This window comes from Dryobates pubescens, chromosome 10 (assembly GCF_014839835.1).
Source record: "Dryobates pubescens isolate bDryPub1 chromosome 10, bDryPub1.pri, whole genome shotgun sequence".
Lineage (NCBI taxonomy): Eukaryota > Metazoa > Chordata > Aves > Piciformes > Picidae > Dryobates > Dryobates pubescens.
The window spans coordinates 12,879,609-12,900,984 of record NC_071621.1 but is presented as its reverse complement, the minus strand read 5'-3'; the positions used below and the strand labels follow the sequence as shown (position 1 = coordinate 12,900,984).

The following is a 21,376-nucleotide window of genomic DNA, read 5'->3' as shown; positions in this document are numbered from 1 at the left end:
GGAGGTGCAGTTCACAGTATCACAGTATAACTAAGGTTGGAAGAGACCCCAAGGATCATCAAGTCCAACCAGTCCCAACAGACCTCACGACTAGACCATGGCACCAAGTGCCACGTCCAATCTCCCCTTGAACACCTCCAGGGACGGTGACTCCACCACCTCCCTGGGCAGCACATCCCAATGACGAATGAGTCACTCAGTGAAGAACTTTCTCCTCACTTTGAGTCTAAACCTCCCCTGGCACAGCTTGAGACTGTGTCCCCTTGTTCTGGTGCTGGTTGCCTGGGAGAAGAGACCAACCCCTTCCTGGCTACAACCCCCTTTCAGGTAGTTGTAGAGGGCAATGAGGTCACCTCTGATCCTTCTCTTCTCCAGGCTAAACAATCCCAGCTCCCTCAGCCTCTCCTTATAGGGCTGTGCTCAAGGCCTCTCCCCAGCCTTGTTGCCCTTCTCTGGACACGTTCAAGTGTCTCAATGTCCTTCCTAAACTGAGGGGCCCAGAACTGGACACAGGACTCAAGATGTGGCCTAACCAATGCAGAGTACAGGGGCACAATGACCTCCCTGCTCCTGCTGGCCACACTATTCCTAATACAGGCCAGGATGCCATTGGCCTTCTTGGCCACCTGGGCACACTGCTGGCTCGTGTTTAGGTGGCTGTCAATCATCACCCCCAGGTCCCTCTCTGTTTGGCAACTCTCCAGCCTGTAGCTCTGCATGGGGTTGTTGTGGCCAAAGTGCAGCACCTGGCACTTGGACTTGTTAAATGCCATCCCATTAGACTCTGCCCATCTGTCCAGCCGGTCGAGGTCCCTCTGCAGAGCCTTTCTACCCTCTAACTGACTAACATCTGTTCCCAACTTGGTGTCATCTGCAAACTTGCTGATGACTGACTCAACCCCCTCATCCAGATCATCAATGAAGATGTTAAAGAGCATGGGGCCCAGCACTGATCCCTGGGGGACGCCACTGGTGACTGGCTGCCAGCTGGATGTGGCACCATTCACCACCACTCTCTGGGCTCAGCCCTCCAGCCAGTTCCTAACCCAGCACAGAGTGTTGCTGTCCAAGCCACGAGCTGACAGCTTGGCCAGCAGTTTGCTGTGGGGGACAGTGTCAAAGGCCTTGCTAAAGTCCAGGCAGACCACATCCACAGGCCTCCCCACATCCACCAGACGGGTCACCTGATCATAGAAGGAGATCAGGTTGGTCAGGCAGGACCTGCCCTTCCTAAATCCATGTTGGCTGGACCTGAGCCCTTGGCCATCCTTCAGGTGCGCAGTTATTGCCGCCAGGATAATCTGCTCCATCACTTTCCCTGGCACTGAGGTCAGGTTGACTGGCCTGGAGTTTCCAGGTTCCTCCATCCGTCCCTTCTTGTGGATGGGGACCACATTGGCCAGTTTCCAGTCATCTGGGACCTCTCCAGTGAGCCAGGACTGGAGGAAAATGATGGAGAGCGGCTTGGCCAGCTCATCTGCCAGCTCTCTCAGCACCCTAGGATGGATCCCATCCGGTCCCATGGACTTGTGAGTGTCCAAGTGGCTCAGCAGGTCCTGAACTAATTCCTCATGGATTTCTGGGGCATTACACTGCTCCCCGACCCTATTACCCAGCTCAGGAGGCCACTCATCCTGGACTCCTACCTTGCTGTTAAACATCGAGGCAAAGAACACTAAATAGCACTTTAGAATATTATTGTGGAGGGGTTTTTTTTACTAAGAATCTAGATAGCAATACACAAATACAAGTTTTGGACACTCAAACCCCCAAACTCCACAGCTTCATTTCAGAGTACTGCAAAAATAACACAACTTCATGTGCCAAAGCATTTACACAGTAAATATCTTAGTAAACACACTACAGAACACCAGGAGGCCTTACAGTGAAACTTTTTGATGCATAAAAAAGTGAAGACAGAGCCCAATGAAGTTGCCACTGGAATGCTGACTGAGAACTGTCCCCATCTTGTTGATTCAATATAGGAACATCTCTTCCCTAGCTGAGTAACTCTTGTGCTGGTCTATCTCCATCCTAACAGAACAGTCCAATTCTTCCTCAGCAGCTTTATTCTCTGGTTGACCTTTTTATTTATGAGAGGATAAAACTGGTTTGATACCTTGGAGCACAGCATATTGTTCTCAGATCACCCAACAAACCCTCAAATGTATTTCTTTCAGGGACAGACTTCACCTCCTGGCTGGTTTGGGCATGATATAAACCTTGACAGGTTTGCTGAAGGGTATGGTCCCCTCTATGCCATTCTCAGACTGTGGGAGAGCCTCCAGGTTCTCACTCCAGGTAGACTTAGGCATTTTAGCAGATGCCTTGCTCCTGTTGGAATTGTAGGCCAGCAGCAACCTCACTTCAATCTGACATGGCTCTGCAGAGGGGAAAACAAAACAAAACACAACACCAACAAGAGAAGAACTCAGACATGAGGTCACCACACTGTGAGCAACCAGCACTGGATGAAATTCTGTTCCACATGCTGGATTAAGCACAGAGCCCTTCTGGGCTGACCCAAATGCAGTCTGCTGATAGAAAATGCAACTCTGGTTACATTCAGCACAGCAGAACTCAGCACTGGTTTAAGTCTCCCTTCCCTTTATCATAGCTTAAATAAATAATCACATAATGTTAGGGACTGGAAAGGACCTCAATGATCATTGAGTCCAAACCCCCTGCTAGAGTAGGATCACCTAGGGCAGGTCACACATCCAGGTGGGTTTTGAATGTCTCCACAGAAGGAGACCCCACAAACTCTCTGGGCAGCCTGCTCCAGTGCTCTGTCACCCTCACAGTAAAGTAACCCTTCTCCCACAGCTCAGCTACCACCTCCCTGAGATACCTTTTCACCATGCTGGCAACGTCTTCAGCTTGCAGTCACCTCTCTCACTTCTGCCACACACCTCTCAGTTAATCCATGCTTTGTATTTGAGCATTCTCCTTCCTAAGCATACCCTTTTTACTGGCTTTCACTAAGTTTCACTGTCTTGAACTAGGGCCATTTCTCCATTTGGAATTCTGACCCCATTCCCTGAACACCTCCCACTTTGGTGTCCTTTATTTCATATGCCCAAGCACCAATGTCAAAGTTCAAATAGCAGCTGTGGGAGACACCAGGACACAATCCCCCAGGGCCATACTTTTAACATCCTTCCAGTGAAGGCTGCAGAAGCTGAAACAAGGATTTGACTCATCTTCTTCAGGTAGAATAGAATAGAATAGAATAGACCAGACCAGGTTGGAAGAGACCTTCAAGATCATCGCGTCCAACCCATCAACTAATCCAACACCACCCAAACAACTAACCCATGGCACCAAGCACCCTATCAAGTCTCCTCCTGAACACCTCCAGTGATGGTGACTCCACCACCTCCCCAGGCAGCCCATTCCAAAGGGCAATCTCTCTCTCTGTGTAGAATTTCTTCCTAACATCCAGTCTGAACCTCCCCTGGCACAGCCTGAGACTGTGTCCTCTTGTTCTGGTGCTGGTTGCCTGGGAGAAGAGACCAACCTCTGCCTGGCTACAACCTCCTTTCAGGCAGTTGTAGAGAGCAATAAGGTCACCCCTGAGTCTCCTCTTCTCCAGGCTAAGCAACCCCAGCTCCCTCAGCCTCTCCTCACAGGGCTTGTGTTCCAAACCCCTCACCAACTTTGTTGCCCTTCTCTGGACTCGCTCCAGCAAGTCAACCTCCTTCCTAAACTGAGGGGCCCAGAACTGGACACAGGACTCGAGGTGTGGCCTAACAACTGCTGAGTACAGGGCAGGATGACCTCCCTGCTCCTGCTGGCCACACTGTTCCTGATGCAGGCCAGGATGCCATTGGCCCTCTTGGCTGCCTGGGCACACTGCAGGCTCATGTTCAGCCTACCATCAACCAGCACCCCCAGGTCCCTCTCTGCCTGGCTGCTCTCCAGCCACTCTGACCCCAGCCTGTAGCTCTGCATGGGGTTGTTGTGGCCAATTTGCAGAACCTGGCACTTGGATGTGTTCAATCTCATGCCCTTGGACTCTGCCCATCTGCCCAGCCTGTCGAGGTCCCTCTGCAGAGCCTCTCTACCCTCCAGCAGATCAACTCCTGCCCCCAGCTTGGTGTCATCAGCAAATTTACTGATGATGGACTCGATGCCCTCATCCAGATCATCAATAAAGATGTTAAAGAGCATGGGGCCCAGTACTGATCCCTGGGGCACACCACTGGTGACTGGCTGCCAGCTGGATGTGGCACCATTCACCACCACTCTCTGGGCTCGGCCCTCCAGCCAGTTCCTAACCCATCGCAGTGTGCTCCCATCCAAGCCATGGGCTGACAGCTTGGCCAGGTACAGGACAAACCTTTAAATCCAGATACTTCCAGACAGAAAACAATAGAAACTAAACTACCTTTTTTAACTCCTCCACAATAGCAGGAAGAAGGAGCACACCATGGGAATGCACAAGGACCAGCACTAAACAAAACTGTTGGTTAAAGAGAGATCACCAAATCCTATTAACTGCTCAGAAAAACATCCCCACCTTTGAATAAAGGTGAAAAGCTTAAAAGCAAATAGGACCAAGGGAGCAGTAAGCAAACACTCTGCTTCTGTTGTTTGAGGTCTACATGGCAACTCCTGAAGTACTTCCATGGGGCTGTGTCAATATCAGCTGAGGCTGAGCAGGAGGGCTGCAGTTGCCTGTTTCATCAGAGCTAAGGGGTAGGGTTTTTTAGGGCAATGAAAAGGTTGGAAGTTTAATCAGCAGTAAAAAAACCAAACAGACCAGACTAGACTAGAACAGAACAAACCAGGTTGGAAGAGACCTTCAAGATCACTGTGTCCAACCTATCATCCAACTCCACCTAATCAACTAAACCATGGCACCAAGCACCCTATCAAGTCTCCTCCAGAACACCTGTACTGTCAGGTACACACAGTTTCCAAGGTCCTCTGCTCTGCTCAAATACCTGTCAGGCCTAAACCAATGAATTACAAGGAGTCATAGAATCATAGAATTGTTAGGGTTGGAAGGGACCTCAAGGATCATCCAGTTCCAGCCCCCCTGCCATGGCCAGGGACACCTCACACTAGAGCAGGTTGCTCACAGCCACATCCAGCCTGGCCTTAAAAACCTCCAGGGATGAGGCTTCAACTTGTTTTGGTCATCAACCTAACATCACCCTGCCTATTAATCCATGTCTCAAAGTGCCATGTCCACCCATTTCTTGAACACCTCCAGGGATGGTGACTCCACCACCTCCCTGGGCAGCCTGTTCCAATGCCTGACCACTCTTAGTACAGAAATTTTTTCCTAAAAGCCAACCTAAACCTCCTCTGGCACAATTTCAGGCCATTTCCTCTCATTCTATCACCTGGTGCAGGCTTGACTGCTACAACTCATCCTTCCCTGCACAAAAACAGTAGACCTCACCTTCAGTATGTGCTGCCATGTAAAGCTTCCCACTGCTGGAAGACTGCACTTGCAGCCCCTAGTAGGCAGGTAGCACCTTCCCTCTCATGAGCACAGCCCCTCTAGTCACCTCCAGAGCAGCAGTGCCCTGTCAACCAGGGAGATGCAACTGCTCAAAGGCTGTGAGAAATCTGAGCCATGCTAAGGGGAGCATCACCAACAGCTGTAGACTGCAGGATCCCCAAAGCTCCCCAAGGCTGTGGACACACACATCTTAAGTGCAGGAGACTGGAACCAAACCAGACACAGTCCTGTCTTAGAAAGGTGCAGCAATGATCTTGTATTCTTGATGTTACCTGTCCAGGCTGTGTGGGAGAGGTACACCTGAGTTATCAGCCTGTGCCTTCCAGGACCAGGATTCCGAAAGTCAGCTGGTTTGGGATGGATGATTTGTGCTTGTCCATCTGGATACAAAACCTACAGGGAAGGAAAAAAAGCCAGAACTGATACAGCTGAGTGGTAGCTGTAGTATGTGTGAGGCTGGTGTTTTCAGTTTGGGAGGCAAGAATCGCAGAATGGCTCAGGTTGGAAGGGACCTTCCAGATCATCTACTCCAATCTCCCTACCACGGGCAGGGACACCTCTCAACTAGACTTAGCTGCTCAAGGCCTCATCGAACCTGGCCCTGAATGCCTCCAGGAAGGAGGCATCCACAACCTCCCTGGGCAACCTATTCCAGAGCCTCACCACCCTTGCACTAAAGAACTTCTTCCTAAGCTCCAGTCCAAACCTACTCTCCTAAGCTTAAAACCATTCCCCCTTGTCCTGTCTCTAGACACCCTTATGAAATGTTCCTCTCCAGCCTTCCTGTAGGATCTTTTCACATATTGGAAGGCAGCTCTAAGGTCCCTCCAGAGTCTTCTCCGGGCTGAACACCCCCAGCTCACTCAGACCTATCCTCACAGGAAAGTTGTTCCAGCCCTTGGAACATCTGCTTGATCTTGGAGCCAGGAGCCCAGTTGTGTTAGATTTAATGGTCACACACTGGCCACTCAGATCCACAGCACAGGTGGAAACAAAACAGACTGACCCCAGTTTCCTCCTCTGCACAGTAAACAGAGCTTTTTGTCTTTGTTATGCAGAAAATTTGCCTGTTCCACTTGACAGTGCACCACAGGGACCTGCTCAGCTGCCTTTGTAAGGAGGGATTCAGCAGCAGGGAGAGAGTTACATTGGAAATGTGGAGAGCTGAGCCTGCATGGAATCACAGAATGGTTTGTTTTGGAAGGGACCTTCAAAAGTCATCTAGTCCAATCCCCCTGCAGTCAGCAGGGACATCTGCAACTAGAGCAGGTTGCTCAGAGCCCCATCTGACCTGACCTGGAATGTTTCCAGGGATGGAAACACCTCTCTGGGCAACCTGGGCCCACCCTCACTGTAAAAAATGTTTTCCTTCTCTCTGGTCTAAATCTCCCCTCTTTTAGTTTAAACCCATCACCCCTTGCCCTGTCACATCAGGCCCTACTAAAGCGGGTCCCCACCTTTCTTATAAGCCCCCTTTAACTATTGAAAACCCACAAGAAGGTGTCCCTGGAGCCTTCTCTTCTCCAGGCTGAACACCCCCAACTCTCTCAGCCTGTCCTCACAGCAGAGGGGTTCTGGCCCTCTGATCATTGTTGTAGCCTTCTCTGACGCTTCTCCAACAGGTCCATGTCCTTCCTGCGATGAGAACTCCAGAGCTGGACGCAGCACTGCCGGTGGGATCTCAGCAGAGTGGAACAGAGGGGCAGAATCACCTCCCATTACTTCCAGCTCACAAGTACTGACATCTTTAAGCAAACTCCCCTCAAGATACAGTCCTGTTTGTACTCTTGTCAGGCAGTTGCTTACCTGGACTTTAACAGTTCCCTGGGGATCCTGCACATGTTCCAGAGTTGCATCAACGTCCAGCGCCACCACCAACCCCGAGGTGAACCTCAGAGGGTTGTCAGACTCTCCAGTAGGCTCAATGATATTTGCAGTAGCTCTATGGAGCTATGAGGAGCAACACAGTTGGCAAAAATAAGGCAGGGGGAGGAGGAGAAAAAGAGAAAAGAAGACAATCATTACTGCTCTCCATGGAGAAATTGTGCAGGCACTTTGGATTATTTTAGGTACTGCCGAGAATTACAGAGTTTTAGCAGGAGTGATATGGATGTTAGGCAGGAATCACAGAATGGGTTGGGTTGGGAGAGAGCTCCAAAGCTCATCTAGCCCAACCCCTCTGCAGTCAGCAGGGACATCCTCCACTAGATCAGGTTGCCCAGAGTCCTGTTGACACTCACTTTGAGTATCTCCAGGGATGGGGCCTCAACTACCGCCCTGAGCAACTTGTTCCAGCATTCCACCACCCTCAAGGTAAACAGCTTGTTCCTAACATCCATTTACTCTTCTCTCATTCTCAAACCACTGCCCCTCATCCTATCACTGCAGGCCTTCATAAACAATCTTTCTCCAGCCTTCTTGTAGGCCCCCTTCAGGTACTGTAAGGCTCCCTTAGGTCTCCCTGGAGCCTTCTCTTCTCCAGGAAGAAGAAAGCCTTTGAAGAAATAACATTTGGGACTGCCCAAGAACCTGAATCCCAAAAGCTTGATGGTGTATAAGGAATTAGTCAGATGCTAAGACAGTCTGCAAGGATAGTTTAATGCTCTGTGTCAAACTGACCTGCTCTGGAAGAGGAAGATGGAGGAAGGTGCTTTGTCGCAGTGTTGTCTGAAGAATCTTGACCACCTCTGAAGGCTTGGATGTGACAAGTCTGGGCATTAAGTCCAGCAATTTATCTACAAAGCTGCCTTGCATATGTGGGAGTTCAGAGATGAAACATCTGTGTTAAGAAGAAATTAACAATCAAGTTACTTTTGTCAGCATTTTCCACAGTAGTGTTACTTTCAGCTTCGTCCTTGCATTGGAGGCCCCTTCCAACCCAGACCATTCTTAGGTCCTTCATCAATACAGAGCTTTGTGGGCACAGGCATCTAGCTTCACTACAAAGGAGCTAGAAATGCTGAGGTGCCCATCAACAGCACAGTAATGAGAACCAGATGCTGCAAGGATTTGTCTTCTCAGAACAGTCAGAGTGCTAATTAAATGAGACCAGAGGCAATTCCAAGCACTCTGCTGTCAATCCAGATGTAGAATGATAGAATTGTCAGGGCTGGAAGTGACCTCAAGGATCATCTAGTTCCAATCCCCCCTGCCATGGCCAGGGACACCTCACACTACATCAGGCTGCTCAGGGCCACATCCTGCCTGGCCTTAAAAACCTCCAGGGATGAGGCTTCTACCAGCTTCCTGGGCAACCTATTCCAGTGTCTCATCACCTTCATGGGGAAGAACTTCTTTCTAATACCCAATCTGAATCTACCCATTTCTAGTTTCTTTCCAGTCCCCCTAGTCCTATCACTACCTGACACCCTAAAAAGTCCCTCCCCAGCTTTCTTGTAGCCCCCTTCAGATACTGGAAGGCCACAAGAAGGTCTCCTGGGTGCCTTCTCTTCTCCAGACTGAACAGCCCCAACTCCTCAGCCTGTCCTCACAGGAGAGGAGCTCCAGCCCTCTAACCACTCTCGTGGTCTCTACAGAAAACCCGCAGCTGGAGGAAGGAGCCATTCCTGGTGTACTTGGCTTGCTAACTTTTCAAAGTGCTCCTTCTCAGGTACATGCCTACCTCTCTGTGCTGGGCACTGTCACCTGGCTCACAAAATCACTGACTCATTACAGGTCTAACATCTCCACATACCCAGTCCATGAGTTGTCCAACCTCCTGCTGCATCTAAGCTTCCAGAATGGCATTTCCTAACCAGTATTTCAGAGTGCTAATTATTACATCTGAGGAGGGAAATTTTAACAGTGAACTACAGCAGAGGGGGAAAAAAGGAAAAGAGCTAATTCTAGAGGTCAAGAACAGCTAAGAGAATCCATTCCACAGCTTGGGACAACATCCTCTCACAAGAAGAGCATTGCAGAGAATCATAGCATGGGTTGGAAGTGACCTTAAAGATCATCCAGTTCAAATCCTCCTGCCATGGGCAGAGACATGTTCTCTAGACCAGGTTATTCAGAGCCCCATCTAACCAGGCCATGAACACTTCCAGGAACTGGGCACCCACAGCCTCTCTAGGCAACCTGTGCCAGTGCCTCACCATCCTATCTTATTCTTTATATATGAGCAAAATGGAGCTGCTACCCCCCTACCCTGCCTGCAGAAGATGCTTCATTCATGAGACTGAGGCATTGGTGACCTTTCTGTTGTTATCAGCAGTGTTCAGCAAAACAGTAAGTGAGCCTAGTAAATCTTTTGTGTGATTTGGTGAAAAAAATGCACCCTGTAGGAGAGCAGCCAACAAACAGGCTCTCCTTCCCCCTCTTCAAGTCTGGCATTGCACTGTATCTTCACTTACAGTTGAGTCTGCAAAGCCTGAATGGGATCACTGGGCATACCCAAACCAGCTCTTGGTCCTAAAGCCCTAAAAGTGAGATTTTCTTTCAAGATCCTGGTGGTGTTCTACAGGAGCTCATCATCTATAGTGGTGAAGTCCTGGAACAGGCTGCCCAGGGATGTGTTTGAAGCTCTGTCCCTGAAGACACTCAAAATCAGACTCAATGTGGCCCTGAGCAGCCTGATCTAGCTGGGGGTGTCCCTGCTGACTGCAGGGGAGGTTGAACAAGATGACCTTTGAGGGTCCCTTCCAACTTCCCCCTCCAATCTGTGAATCACCAGTTTAGAATACATAGAATAAACCAGGTTGGAAGAGACCTTCAAGATCATCGTGTCCAACCCATCAACCAATCCAACACCACCTAAACAACTAACCCACGGCACCAAGCACCCCATCAAGTCTCCTGAAAACCTCCAGTGATGGCGACTCCACCACCTCCCCAGGCAGCCCATTCCAATGTGCAATCACTCTCTCTGTATAGAACTTTTTCCTAACATCTAGCCTGAACCTCCCCTGGCGCAGCCTGAGACTGTGTCCTCTTGTTCTGGTACTGGCTGCCTGGGAGAAGAGACCAACATCCGTCTCTCTACAACCTCCCTTCAGGTAGTTGTAGAGAGTAATAAGGTCACCCCTGAGTCTCCTCTTCTCCAGGCTAGTAAGGGTGGAGAAAAAAATCATGCTCCCCTATCTTGAGAGATCATGACATACATCAGCAGGGACACACATCCTCACATTCCCACAACTGCCACTACACAGAGCCCTCTGCCATGGGACACAGCTGAAGCCTGGCATACTGAGGCTGCAGAAGACAGACACAAGGATTTTAGGTGTCCAAGCATTTACAGGTGACCTCACAGCTAACCATCATCCAGATTCTCTTGGTGCCTGCAGGAGTTAACTCCTGAGAACTAATGATGAGTTGTGCAGAGCCTGAGAACCAGTGCAGAGGAAAAAGGCAGATGAACAGCTCCAGCCATTAGCTACAGAATGACCCAAACATGAAGGACTGGGCAGATCTGGCTCCTTTTTCCTCCTCAACTGGACATGGACCATGAGAAAAAAAGAAGAAGTAATTTCATCAGAACTAGAGAATTTTGCTGAGCCAACTCTGGATACCTCTGTCTCTGAACTAGCAATCCAGTGTCCTTCTGAGCTGACAGAAAACACTTGGGCATCCCAGATCTGATCTAGTTTAGACACTCAGAGTAAGGTCAGACACAAGAAGCTCCTCTCCAGTGAGAGGACAGCTGGGTGAATGCTCCACAAAGCATCCCATCACCACCTGGGTGAGATGAGGACCACCATGAGCATGTAGATGGCTCCTTCACTCATTTACAACTTGGAATGGATAAAGAAAATGGAAATTCACTTTTTTGTCATACTCCCAAGAAAGTTCTTCCATTGATCCCACAATCAGAAGGCAGTTTACTTCTTGCTTTACCAGTATCTCATACTGTCCCTGATGTAGGACAGCAAGAGGGGAGAGGAGATACAAAGAGATGAATATTCCCTGGAATATTGCCTGATGACAACGGTGAGGGAATGCTTTGTAACATGAAGTGGAGAAGCAGCTGAGTTCCTCACCTCTGAAAGGAGTCCACTTCCTGTAGGAATTTTTCACACATCCCAAAAAGGGGCTCCACCCTGTAAGGAAGACAACATTCCTTGGTTTAGTTTTGAACACAGACAACTGACTCTGTGGCTATAAGCATTTCGGTGTCCTGGAAGCCACTTGAAGCTCCTGAATACTCCAAGATCTCACAGAAAGGTGTTCACCACACCAAATCATGAAGGATGGAAAAGACCCTTATGATCATCAAGTCCAACCTTCTACCCAACACTTCCATGACCATGAATGGTTTGCATAAGGCACTAATTAAGGTCTCAAAGCCTCTGCTAGATAATATTAACTTTCCAGCTACAAATCTATCATGGGCAACACAGTAGACTAATGGGCACAAACTCAAAACAAAGGTATACAAACTAGGATACTAAGCACCAATCACCTTCCACTAGCTCCACCAAATGAAGCTCTAATTCTACAGCCATCCCAACCCATGTGTGACTTCACTGACCTCAGAAGCTAGGACAGAGACCCTCTCATAGGTTGGAGCACTTCTGCTATGAGGACAAGCTGAGGGAGCTGGGGTTCAGCCTGGAGAAGGCTCCAGGGAGACCTAATAGCAGCCTTCCAACACATGAAGGGGGCTACAAGAAGAATGGAGAGACTGTTTACAAAGGCCTGCAGTGGTAGGACAAGGGGCAATGGCTTGAAATTAGATTTAGATTGGATGTCAGGAACAAGTTCTTTACCATGAGGGTAGTGGAACACTGGAACAGGCTGCCCAGGGCGGTGGTTGAGGCCCCATCCCTGGAGATATTCAAGGTGAGGCTCAACAGGCTCTCTGGGCAACCTGATCTAGTTGAGGATGCCCCTGCTGACTGCAGAGGGGGTTGGACTAGATGACCTTTGGAGGTTCCTTCCAACCCAGACCATTCTATGATTCATATGACCTAGGCCCTGTACAGGAACATTTGTCTGTAAGTCACAATTTTGAGGTGAAAAACTCAGCCACTAATAATGAATGAAGCAAGCACAATTAGTGCATTGTTTGATAAGTGATTTCTCATTTGAACAGGTCCCAGATATCAGCACTTTGAACCTGTTTATTTCTGGGGCTCTGAGCAACCTGATCTAGCTGGCAATGTCTCTGCTTACTTCAGGGGGGTTGGGCTGGAATAACAGAATTGTTTTGGTTGGAAAAGACCTCTAAAGGTCATCAAGTCCAACCATCAACCTAACACCACCATGGCTGTTAAACCATTTCCCAACTGCCCAGGTTTCTTGAACACTTTCAGGGCTGGTGACTCCATCACCTCCCTGGGCAGCCTGTTCCAATGCCTGACGACTGCTCTTGCAGTACAGAAATTGTTCCTAAAGCTGCCCTGGTGTCCTTTCAGGCCATTTCCACTCATTCTATCACCTGGTACTAGGGAGAAAAGACCAACCCCTACCTCACTCCAGCCTCCTTTTCAGGGAGCTGTAGAGAGCAATGAGGCCTTTCCTTCTCCACACTGAACAATCCCAGCTCCCTCAGCAGCTCCTCATAAAGACTTACTCTCTAAACCCTTCAACAGCTTTGCTGCCCTTCTCTGGACACTCTCCAGCACCTCAATGACCTTGTAGTGAAGGGTGCAAAAATGCCTCTTCTGTGACCAGCATGCTTAGAATGACTAGAGGACCCTTAGAGGTCCCTCATAACCCTGTGCATTCTATGATACTATGATTCTCTATGTTCTAAGCTGAGATGACTGAATCCCCAAAGCACATCTTCCTATTAACTGTGTCAGCTAATTGAGTGTTATGAATACATAATACAGAATTAACCAGGTTGGAAAAGACCTTTGAGATCATCAAGTCCAACCTAAGTCTCTTCCAACCTGGTTTATTCTATGTATTCTATTCTATTCTATTCTATCACCCAACACCATGGCACTAAGTGCCTCATCCAGTCTCTTTTTACACTCCCAGGGATGATGACTCCACTCTGCAGCTACACCACATACAAAAGAAGGCTGAAGCAGTTTAGCAAATGGTTATTGGCAAGCTGTGGAGGTTTATGGGTCTGCTGAATTTTCAAGCAAAGCTGGAGGAAACTAAGCCTAGAGTCAAGCCCAAGAAGGTCCTTTCTGAGGCCATCCTCACCCTCTGGTGGTACGTGCGGTCACTATGAGCTGTAGCGCCTTGGCCTGCAGTCTCATGTGGTGAATGATGACCACTTGTCTGCTCTCCACACCACTGTACATGAACTCCATCTTGTAAGTTTCTTCCAAGATCTGTCAGACAGCAGAGGGGGAACAAACCATCAGACTGGGTTAAACTCTTGCAGAAGCACCATCAGAAGTCTCTGGCGTTTCTCCTCTCCACGAGTCACGTTCTCTTTGTTACATTCTTCATGGCATAAGGGGGCACCTAAAGCTAAAAGGTTATCTTGCCTACATCAAAGAAACAATTCATGAAATCTGGCCTGAAATCAAGCACTCCCTCCACTGGGAGTTGATCTTTTGGCACTGCATTTTAGATTTCATGGGGTAGAGTGACCACCAGCACCCAATGGCTACTCAGGAACAGGAAATGTGAGCAGCACAACAAAACAACCTCAGTGGTCCTGCTCAGGCTCACAGTTTCAGAGCTAGATCTGACCAAGGTCTCTTGGAAACAGCTTTACATTCAACAACACTTCACATACTACAGGTGCAGATGGGAACTATGAGAGGAGAACCACCATTCTGGGTTAGAGCAGGACGAGGCAGGTGATTCTATCCCCTCTGTTCTGCCCTCGTGAAACCCCACTGGAGCACTGCCTCCAGTTCTGGTGCTCCCAACACAAGAACTGTTGGAGTAGGTCCAGAGGAGGCCACAAAGATGATCACAGGGCTGGAGAACCTCTCCTATGGGGACAGGCTGGGAGAGTTGGGGCTATTCAGCCTGGAGAAGAGAAGGCTCTGGGAAACCTTATAGAGACCTTCCAATACCTGAAGAGGGCCTACAACAAAGCTGGGGAGGGACTTTTTACAAGGTCTTCTTGTGATAGGACAAGAGGGAATGGACTGAAGCTGTGACAGGGCAGATTTAGACTGGATATTAGGAAGAAATTCTTTGCAGTGAGGGTGATGAGACACTGGAACAGGTTGCCCAGGGGGTGGTGGAGGCCTCCTCCCTGGAGGTGTTCAAGGCCAGGTTGCATGAGGCCTTGAGCAACCTGGTCTAGTGGAAGGGGTCCCTGCCCATTACAGTGAGGTTAGAATTAGATGATCTTTAAGTCCCCTCCAACTCAAACCATTCTGTAATTCCATGTCTCTAGATATCCAGTTAAAAGCTGGGCTCATTGCACAGCTACTTTATCTGTTGAATAAATGGGCTGAAGTAGACAAGAGAAGTGTGCCAGTTAATGGTGTGGCTGTACAGAAGCCAAGAACTTGCAAATCACATAATAGGAGACACTCCCTCACCTTGCATTGATGGGAAGTGATCTACACTCACAATCACCACAGGTAAAACTTTCCAGGGGGGGGTTGCAGCCTACTGAGAGGGGCACCCAGGGCACCCAGTGCAATTAAATAAGATTTAAAAGCTGATGGACTTTTGTTTCTACTCATCCCTGGGGACAGCTGTCAACAGCATAGGTGGATTTGATGCACAGCAGTATCTGCCTCTTATAACATCTTCATTACCCCTCAAAGTGTCAGCATAGTTTCCCAGCATCTCCATCAACCTGCTTTTACCCTAGGTCTAGTTCTGGGTTATTTGGTAGCTTGATTTCTCTATAACCTTTTCTTAGGTCTTAACTTCAGTTTTTCCAGGATCAGATCATGTATACATCACAGAATCAGAATAACTCTGTTTGATTGGGACCTCCAGATGTCACCTAGCCTGATTCCCTGCTCAGACAGGTCTAATTCCATCCAGTTACTCAGATTCACATCAAATTGTGAACACTTCCAAGGATGGACATTGCCCCCCACTTTCTGGGCAACCTGTGACAGCATTTAACCACCCTTACAGTAAATCCCCCCCCTTATATCTATCAGAACAACTCAGTTTGTGCCCACTGCCTCTTGCCCAGAGCACTCTGGCTCTGTCTTATCAGCATCCCATGATGAGGCAGTAAACCCACCCAAGAAGTCTTCTCTTCTCCAGGCTGGATAAACCCAGTTGCACAGAATGTGCTCCAACTACTGACCACCTTGGGGTGGCCCTCTTCTGAACCTGCCCCACTTGGTTGGTACCTCCCCTCTACAGGGAGCCCACAACCCAACCCAACCCACTGCACTCCTGTTGCATGCTCAAGGAAAGGCTCATGTCCAAGGACTTGCCTCCACACAGAGCCAGCTTCTTCCACCTCACCTGTTTTGCTGCAGCAGATGCTAATGCATTCTGTTTCAGGTAGAGAGGAGCTGCCACATTCCACAGCTTCTCCTGCAAGGCCTGCAAGAAGAAAACCATGAAATGATGAGAAACACCCAGATTCAGGCTAAACACTGTAACATTTTTCTGACCCTTCCTATGGACAGTCTCGACCCCACCAAAGCCCCTGGAGTAGGTATGAGTGCTGAGTGTAAATTAGCTGTTGATATTCTTGTTTCAAAATAAGAACACCCAATCACACCTCATTTGCTTTGTGATATTTAAATATTAAGAAAGCTTGGATGGATGATTTCCATCACTGCCTCCTCTTTGAAGATGCTTGTCCTCCAAAGAGGTTGGACTGAGGTAAGGGTTGATCTCTTCTCCATAGTATCAGGTGATAGAACAAGAAGAAATGACCTGAAATTGGGCCAGGGGAGGTTTAGCTTAGAGATTAGGGAAAAAATTCTTCACAGAAAGAGTGGTCAGGGATTGGAAAAGGCTGCCCAGGGAGATGGTGGAGTCACCATTCCTGGAGATACATAGAATACATAGAATAAACCAGGTTGGAAGAGACCTTCAAGATCATCGCATCCAACCCATCAACCAATCCAACACCACCTAATCAACTAACCCATGGCACCAAGCACCCCATCAAGTCTCCTCCTGAAAACCTCCAGTGATGGCGACTCCACCACCTCCCCAGGCAGCCCATTCCAATGTGCAATCACTCTCTCTGTGTAGAACTTTTTCCTAACATCCAACCTAAACCTCCCCTGGCGCAGCCTGAGACTGTGTCCTCTTGTTCTGGTGCTGGTTGCCTGGGAGAAGAGACCAACATCCATCTGTCTACACCCTCCTTTCAGGCAGTTGTAGAGAGCAATAAGGTCACCCCTGAGTCTCCTCTTCTCCAGGCTAAGCAACCCCAGCTCCCTCAGCCTCTCCTCACAGGGCTGTGCTCCAAACCCCTCATCAACTTTGTTGCCCTTCTCTGGACTCGTTCCAGCAAGTCAACCTCCTTCCTAAACTGAGGGGCCCAGAACTGGACACAGAACTCGAGGTGTGGCCTAAACAGTGCAGTGTACAGGGGCAGAATGACCTCCCTGCTCCTGCTGGCCACACTGTTCCTGATGCAGGCCAGGATGCCATTGGCCCTCTTGGCTGCCTGGGCACACTGCAGGCTCCTGTTCAGCCTACCATCAACCAGCACCCCCAGGTCCCTCTCTGCCTGGCTGCTCTCCAGCCACTCTGACCCCAGCCTGTAGCACTGCATGGGGTTGCTGTGGCCAATGTGCAGAACCTGGCACTTGGATGTGTTCAGTCTCATGCCCTTGGACTCTGCCCATCTGCCCAGCCTGTCGAGGTCCCTCTGCAGAGCCTCTCTACCCTCCAGCAGATCAACTCCTGCCCCCAGCTTGATGTTGTCAGCAAATTTACTGATGATGGACTCAATGCCCTCATCCAGATCATCAATAAAGATGTTAAAGAGCATGGGGCCCAGCACTGATCCCTGGGGCACACCACTAGTGCCTGGCTGCCAGCTGGATGTTGAAGACACATGTGGATATAGGACTTGGGGACATGGTTTGATGGCCGTGTGGTCTTAGGTTGAAGGTTGGACTCACAGATTGCTTCAGGTTGGAAGGGACCATCAAAGGTCACCTCCAACTAGATCAGGCTGTCCTGGGTCACATCAAGTCTGAGGCCCCATCCCTGGGGCCTCAACCACATCTCTGTTCAGCCTCTTCCAGTATTTTATTACCTTCACGGTAAGTAACTTCCTCCTAATGTCCAACCTAACTCTACCCTGCTCCAGTTTCAAACCATTGTCCCTCACCCTATTGCTCCAAGCCCTTCTAAACAGTCCCTCCCCATCCTTCCTGTAGGTCCCCTTCAGATATTGAAATGCAGCTTTAAGGTCTCCCCTGAAGCCTCCTTTTCTCTAGGCTGAACAGCCCCAATTCTTTCAGCCTGGCTTAATAGGAGAGGTGCTCCAGCCCCCTGATCATCTTTGTGGCCTCCTCTGGACCCACTCCAGCAGGTCCATGTCTCTCTTGTGTTGGAGTCCCCTGAGTGGCACACAGCACTCCAGGTAAGGTCTCAGCAGAGCAGTGGCAGAATTACCTCTCTCAACCTGCTGGTCACACTCCTTTTGATGCAGACCAGGATGCCATTGGCCTTCTGGGTTGCAATTGCACATTGCTGGCTGATGTCCAGCTTCCAGTACCTGCAAGTCCTTTTCTGCAGGGCTACTCTCAATCTCATCACAATCCTAGAGGTCTTTTCCAACTGAAACAATTCTGTGATTCTTAGCTACAGCTACACAGTAAGTTTGCCTTAGCCAAAGCTCAAGAACACAGAGAATACATCCTTCACCTAGGCTGGGCCCAGAACCCAGGTAAATGCCCCTAAAACCACTGGGTATGTATCACAGTATCACTAAGGTTGGAAGAGACCTCAAAGATCATCGAGTCCAACCTGTCACCACAGACCTCATGCCTAGACCATGGCACCAAGTGCCACGTCCATTCTCCTCTTGAACAACTCCAGGGACGGTGACTCCACCACCTCCCTGGGCAGCACATTCCAATGGTGAACGACTCTCTCTGGGAAGAACTTTCTCCTCACCTCCAGCCTAAACTTCTCCTGGCGCAGCTTGAGACTGTGTCCTCTTGTTCTGGTGCTGGTTGCTAGAGAGAAGAGACCAACCCCTTCCTGGCTACAACCACCTTTCAGGTAGTTGTAGAGAGCAATGAGGTCTCCCCTGAGCCTCCTCTTCTCCAGGCTAAACAACCCCAGCTCCCTCAGCCTCTCCTCATAGGGCTCCTCATGTAGAACCTTTAAAGGTCTGGAACATTCTGAGCATTGAGAGGCTGGGAAATAACAACACTTTCCCCCCTGCCCCCCCAGCAGCTTCTATCTGTTGTGGAAAGAAGCAACTGGAAAGAAATTGACTGGAAAGGGCTGCTCTGACATTCAGATTCTCTCTGCCATATATCACCCTGTAAGAAAATCTGAGGAGGAAATGCTTCTCCTTTCAGCCATGTTACTGACTCTGCCTCACTGATGTAAAGCCAAGAATGGCTGATGCAGTTTTAGCCCTCTTCCTCCAAAGAGAACATTCCCTCTTTGCCAGCCACATGAACCATCTGGTTCACTCCAGCCCAACCCTGGAGAAGGGCAACAAAGCCACCTCCAAATGCTGCTCCTCTGCCTAGAGAGCACAGCTCACTTGGGCAGAAGTTTTGGATCTAGTTAGGAATGCCCAGAACTGTAACACTGCACATCTCAAACACTTTCTCTGGGTGATAAACATACCCCAAGGATCTGAGGGCTGCCACGAGGTGGCTAAGTGGCAGCTACACATTCGGCAAAGAAACTGAAATCCTCTCTTGGTTTTACAGCACAAAGCTTTTCTTGAGTCCCTTCTGGGAACCCATTTGTTGCTTGCTTTAGCTGCTGTTGTATGTGCGTGGGTTACACCCACACGTGTAAGCTACACCCAGAAGTCTAAAGAATCCCAGGGCAACTAACAACTACTGTTGCCAGCTCATGGCTTGAGAAGTGAAGCAAAAAATGAATTCCTGTTTACAGCAAGAAGCTGATTTTGAAAAGGGCTGCTGCCATGGTGTCAGAGCAGCTACTTCATCACTAATATCAAACAGATCATCTCATACAATCATAGAATGGTTTGGGTTGGAAAGGGCCTTAAGGATCACCTAGTTACAATCCCACTGCCACGGGCAGAAGCACCTTCCACTAGACTAGGCTGTGCAAAGCCCCACCCAAACTGGTCTTGAACATTCCCAGGGATGGGGCATCCACAGCTTCTCTTGGCAGCATGTCTCAGTGCCTCACCACCCTCACAGTGAAGAATTTCTTCCTAATATCTAATCTAAATCTACCCTCTGTCAGCTGAAAACCATCACCCCTTGTCCTGTATCACTACAGGCACTTCTCCCAGGCAACCAGTACCAGAACAAGAGGACACAGTCTCAGGCTGCACCAGGGGAGGTTTAGGCTGGAGGTTAGGAGGAAGTTTTACACAGAGAGAGTGATTGCCCACTGGAATGAGCTGCCCAGGGAGGTGGTGGGGTCGCCGTCGCTAGGGGTGTTCAGGGCGAGGCTTGACAGGATGCTTGGTTGCATGGTTTAGTTGATTAGGTGGTGTTGGATGATAGGTTGGACACAATGACCTTGAAGGTCTCTTCCAACCTGGTCTATTCTATTCTATTCTATTCTATTCTATTCTATTCTATTCTATTCTATTCTACACTCCCTGAGAAGAGGTCTCTCCCCATCTTCCCTGCAGGCCCCCCTTAAAAGAAAGCACAACTGATACTCGGCTCCATTAAGGTTAAAGAATTCCCTTGGCACCAGTGCCAGAAAAGCTGACTACAAAATACTGCCCATAAAAACTCCACTTACAGCAGCAGTTTAGCAAAATCATTCCAGTGGCCAGTAGCAGATAAAAGTTACTCTTGTAACACAAAAGGCTGCAGGGTAGCTGCCTCCATTGTGATTTCTGTCAGAAAATAAACTCTGCCCTGGCATAAGCAGTGCAGATACAACAACCAGGTACAAAAAGCAGAGATCCACACTGGAGGGCTCACTGGCAAAGTCAGTGCATTAATTACTTGCCACAGAAGGGAAGCAGGGATCTCAGAAATCCCTGGAACCTGAGCTGTCATCATGCCTCAATTTTTAGCACAAATATCAAAAGAGGGAAGTGCACCACTGAGATGGACTGGGGGTATTTTTGAAGAACAGCCCAAAAACCACAGGTGAAGGCAAACCTTGATGAGGAGCAGCTGACACTGAAGGTAAGTTGCAGTGAAATCTGCCATCCCTGCCAGCTCTGACTGCAGTTCTCCGAGCCTCTGAAGATCACTGAAGCATGAGAAGAAAGAAAAACAAAACAGATCAGGACCAAACTCAGTGTTAAGACAGCAAACAGGTTCATCTAAATGCGCTCAGAACACAGCAAGAGTGAAGCCAACTAATTCCTGCATCTTGCCTTGGAATAAGGACCAGAAAGAGCAGCAGAACAGGCACTACAAAAACAGTTTGCACCTTGGGACTTGGCATCTCCTTCCTTCCTGGAGGCTGACACGAGCACAGCAGTGGAAGCAGAGAGTCTGTCAGCCCACATTACTCTGCAGCCCTATGGGAACCATAGAGTGTGGCAGCTCCAGATTTAACTTCAACTGCTCCAGACTCCTACTGCAGCTAACGACCCTTCTGCTGCTGGGAAAGCTAACCATTCATGTTGGCCAGGAAAGGTTGTTTGGCACATGTCAGGCTCACACAACCAAGCAGATCTGAAATGTAGCTGCCTTTTAAAGCCAGGCTGAAATGAGATGTACTGGTATTTGCTCAACTAGCTGCCGTGCCTTGTCTGCTCTCAGCACTTCCTGTAAATCACAGAGCAACAGAAGCAGCTTTTAACTTGACAGAAGAAAACAATGACAGTTCATGGAAGTCCAAAAGGCTTTAGTTCTCTACTCTTAGACATGTTTTCAAATCAAAAGAGTTTATGAAGAAAGCAAACCCCTTTTTGGTGACAGAACTGAGAAGGGGTTGGATGATGTGGATTCA

The 21,376-nt window shown here is 49.0% G+C and overlaps 1 protein-coding gene across 1 annotated transcript in view; it reads right to left on the bottom strand.

Moving 5' to 3' along the window:
- Positions 1-2,076: 2,076 nt before the first annotated feature.
- INTS4 (integrator complex subunit 4) overlaps positions 2,077-21,376 on the bottom strand; it is a 55,018-nt gene continuing 35,718 nt past the window's right edge. The window contains exons 16-23 of the mRNA XM_054164676.1: positions 20,575-20,668; positions 15,779-15,859; positions 13,577-13,707; positions 11,455-11,514; positions 8,096-8,255; positions 7,283-7,426; positions 5,749-5,869; positions 2,077-2,383 (exon numbers count right to left, since the gene is read on the bottom strand). Of these exons, the coding sequence (XP_054020651.1) occupies positions 2,190-2,383; positions 5,749-5,869; positions 7,283-7,426; positions 8,096-8,255; positions 11,455-11,514; positions 13,577-13,707; positions 15,779-15,859; positions 20,575-20,668 (985 nt within the window). The 3' untranslated portion in view covers positions 2,077-2,189. The remainder of the gene's footprint in view (positions 2,384-5,748; positions 5,870-7,282; positions 7,427-8,095; positions 8,256-11,454; positions 11,515-13,576; positions 13,708-15,778; positions 15,860-20,574; positions 20,669-21,376) is intronic.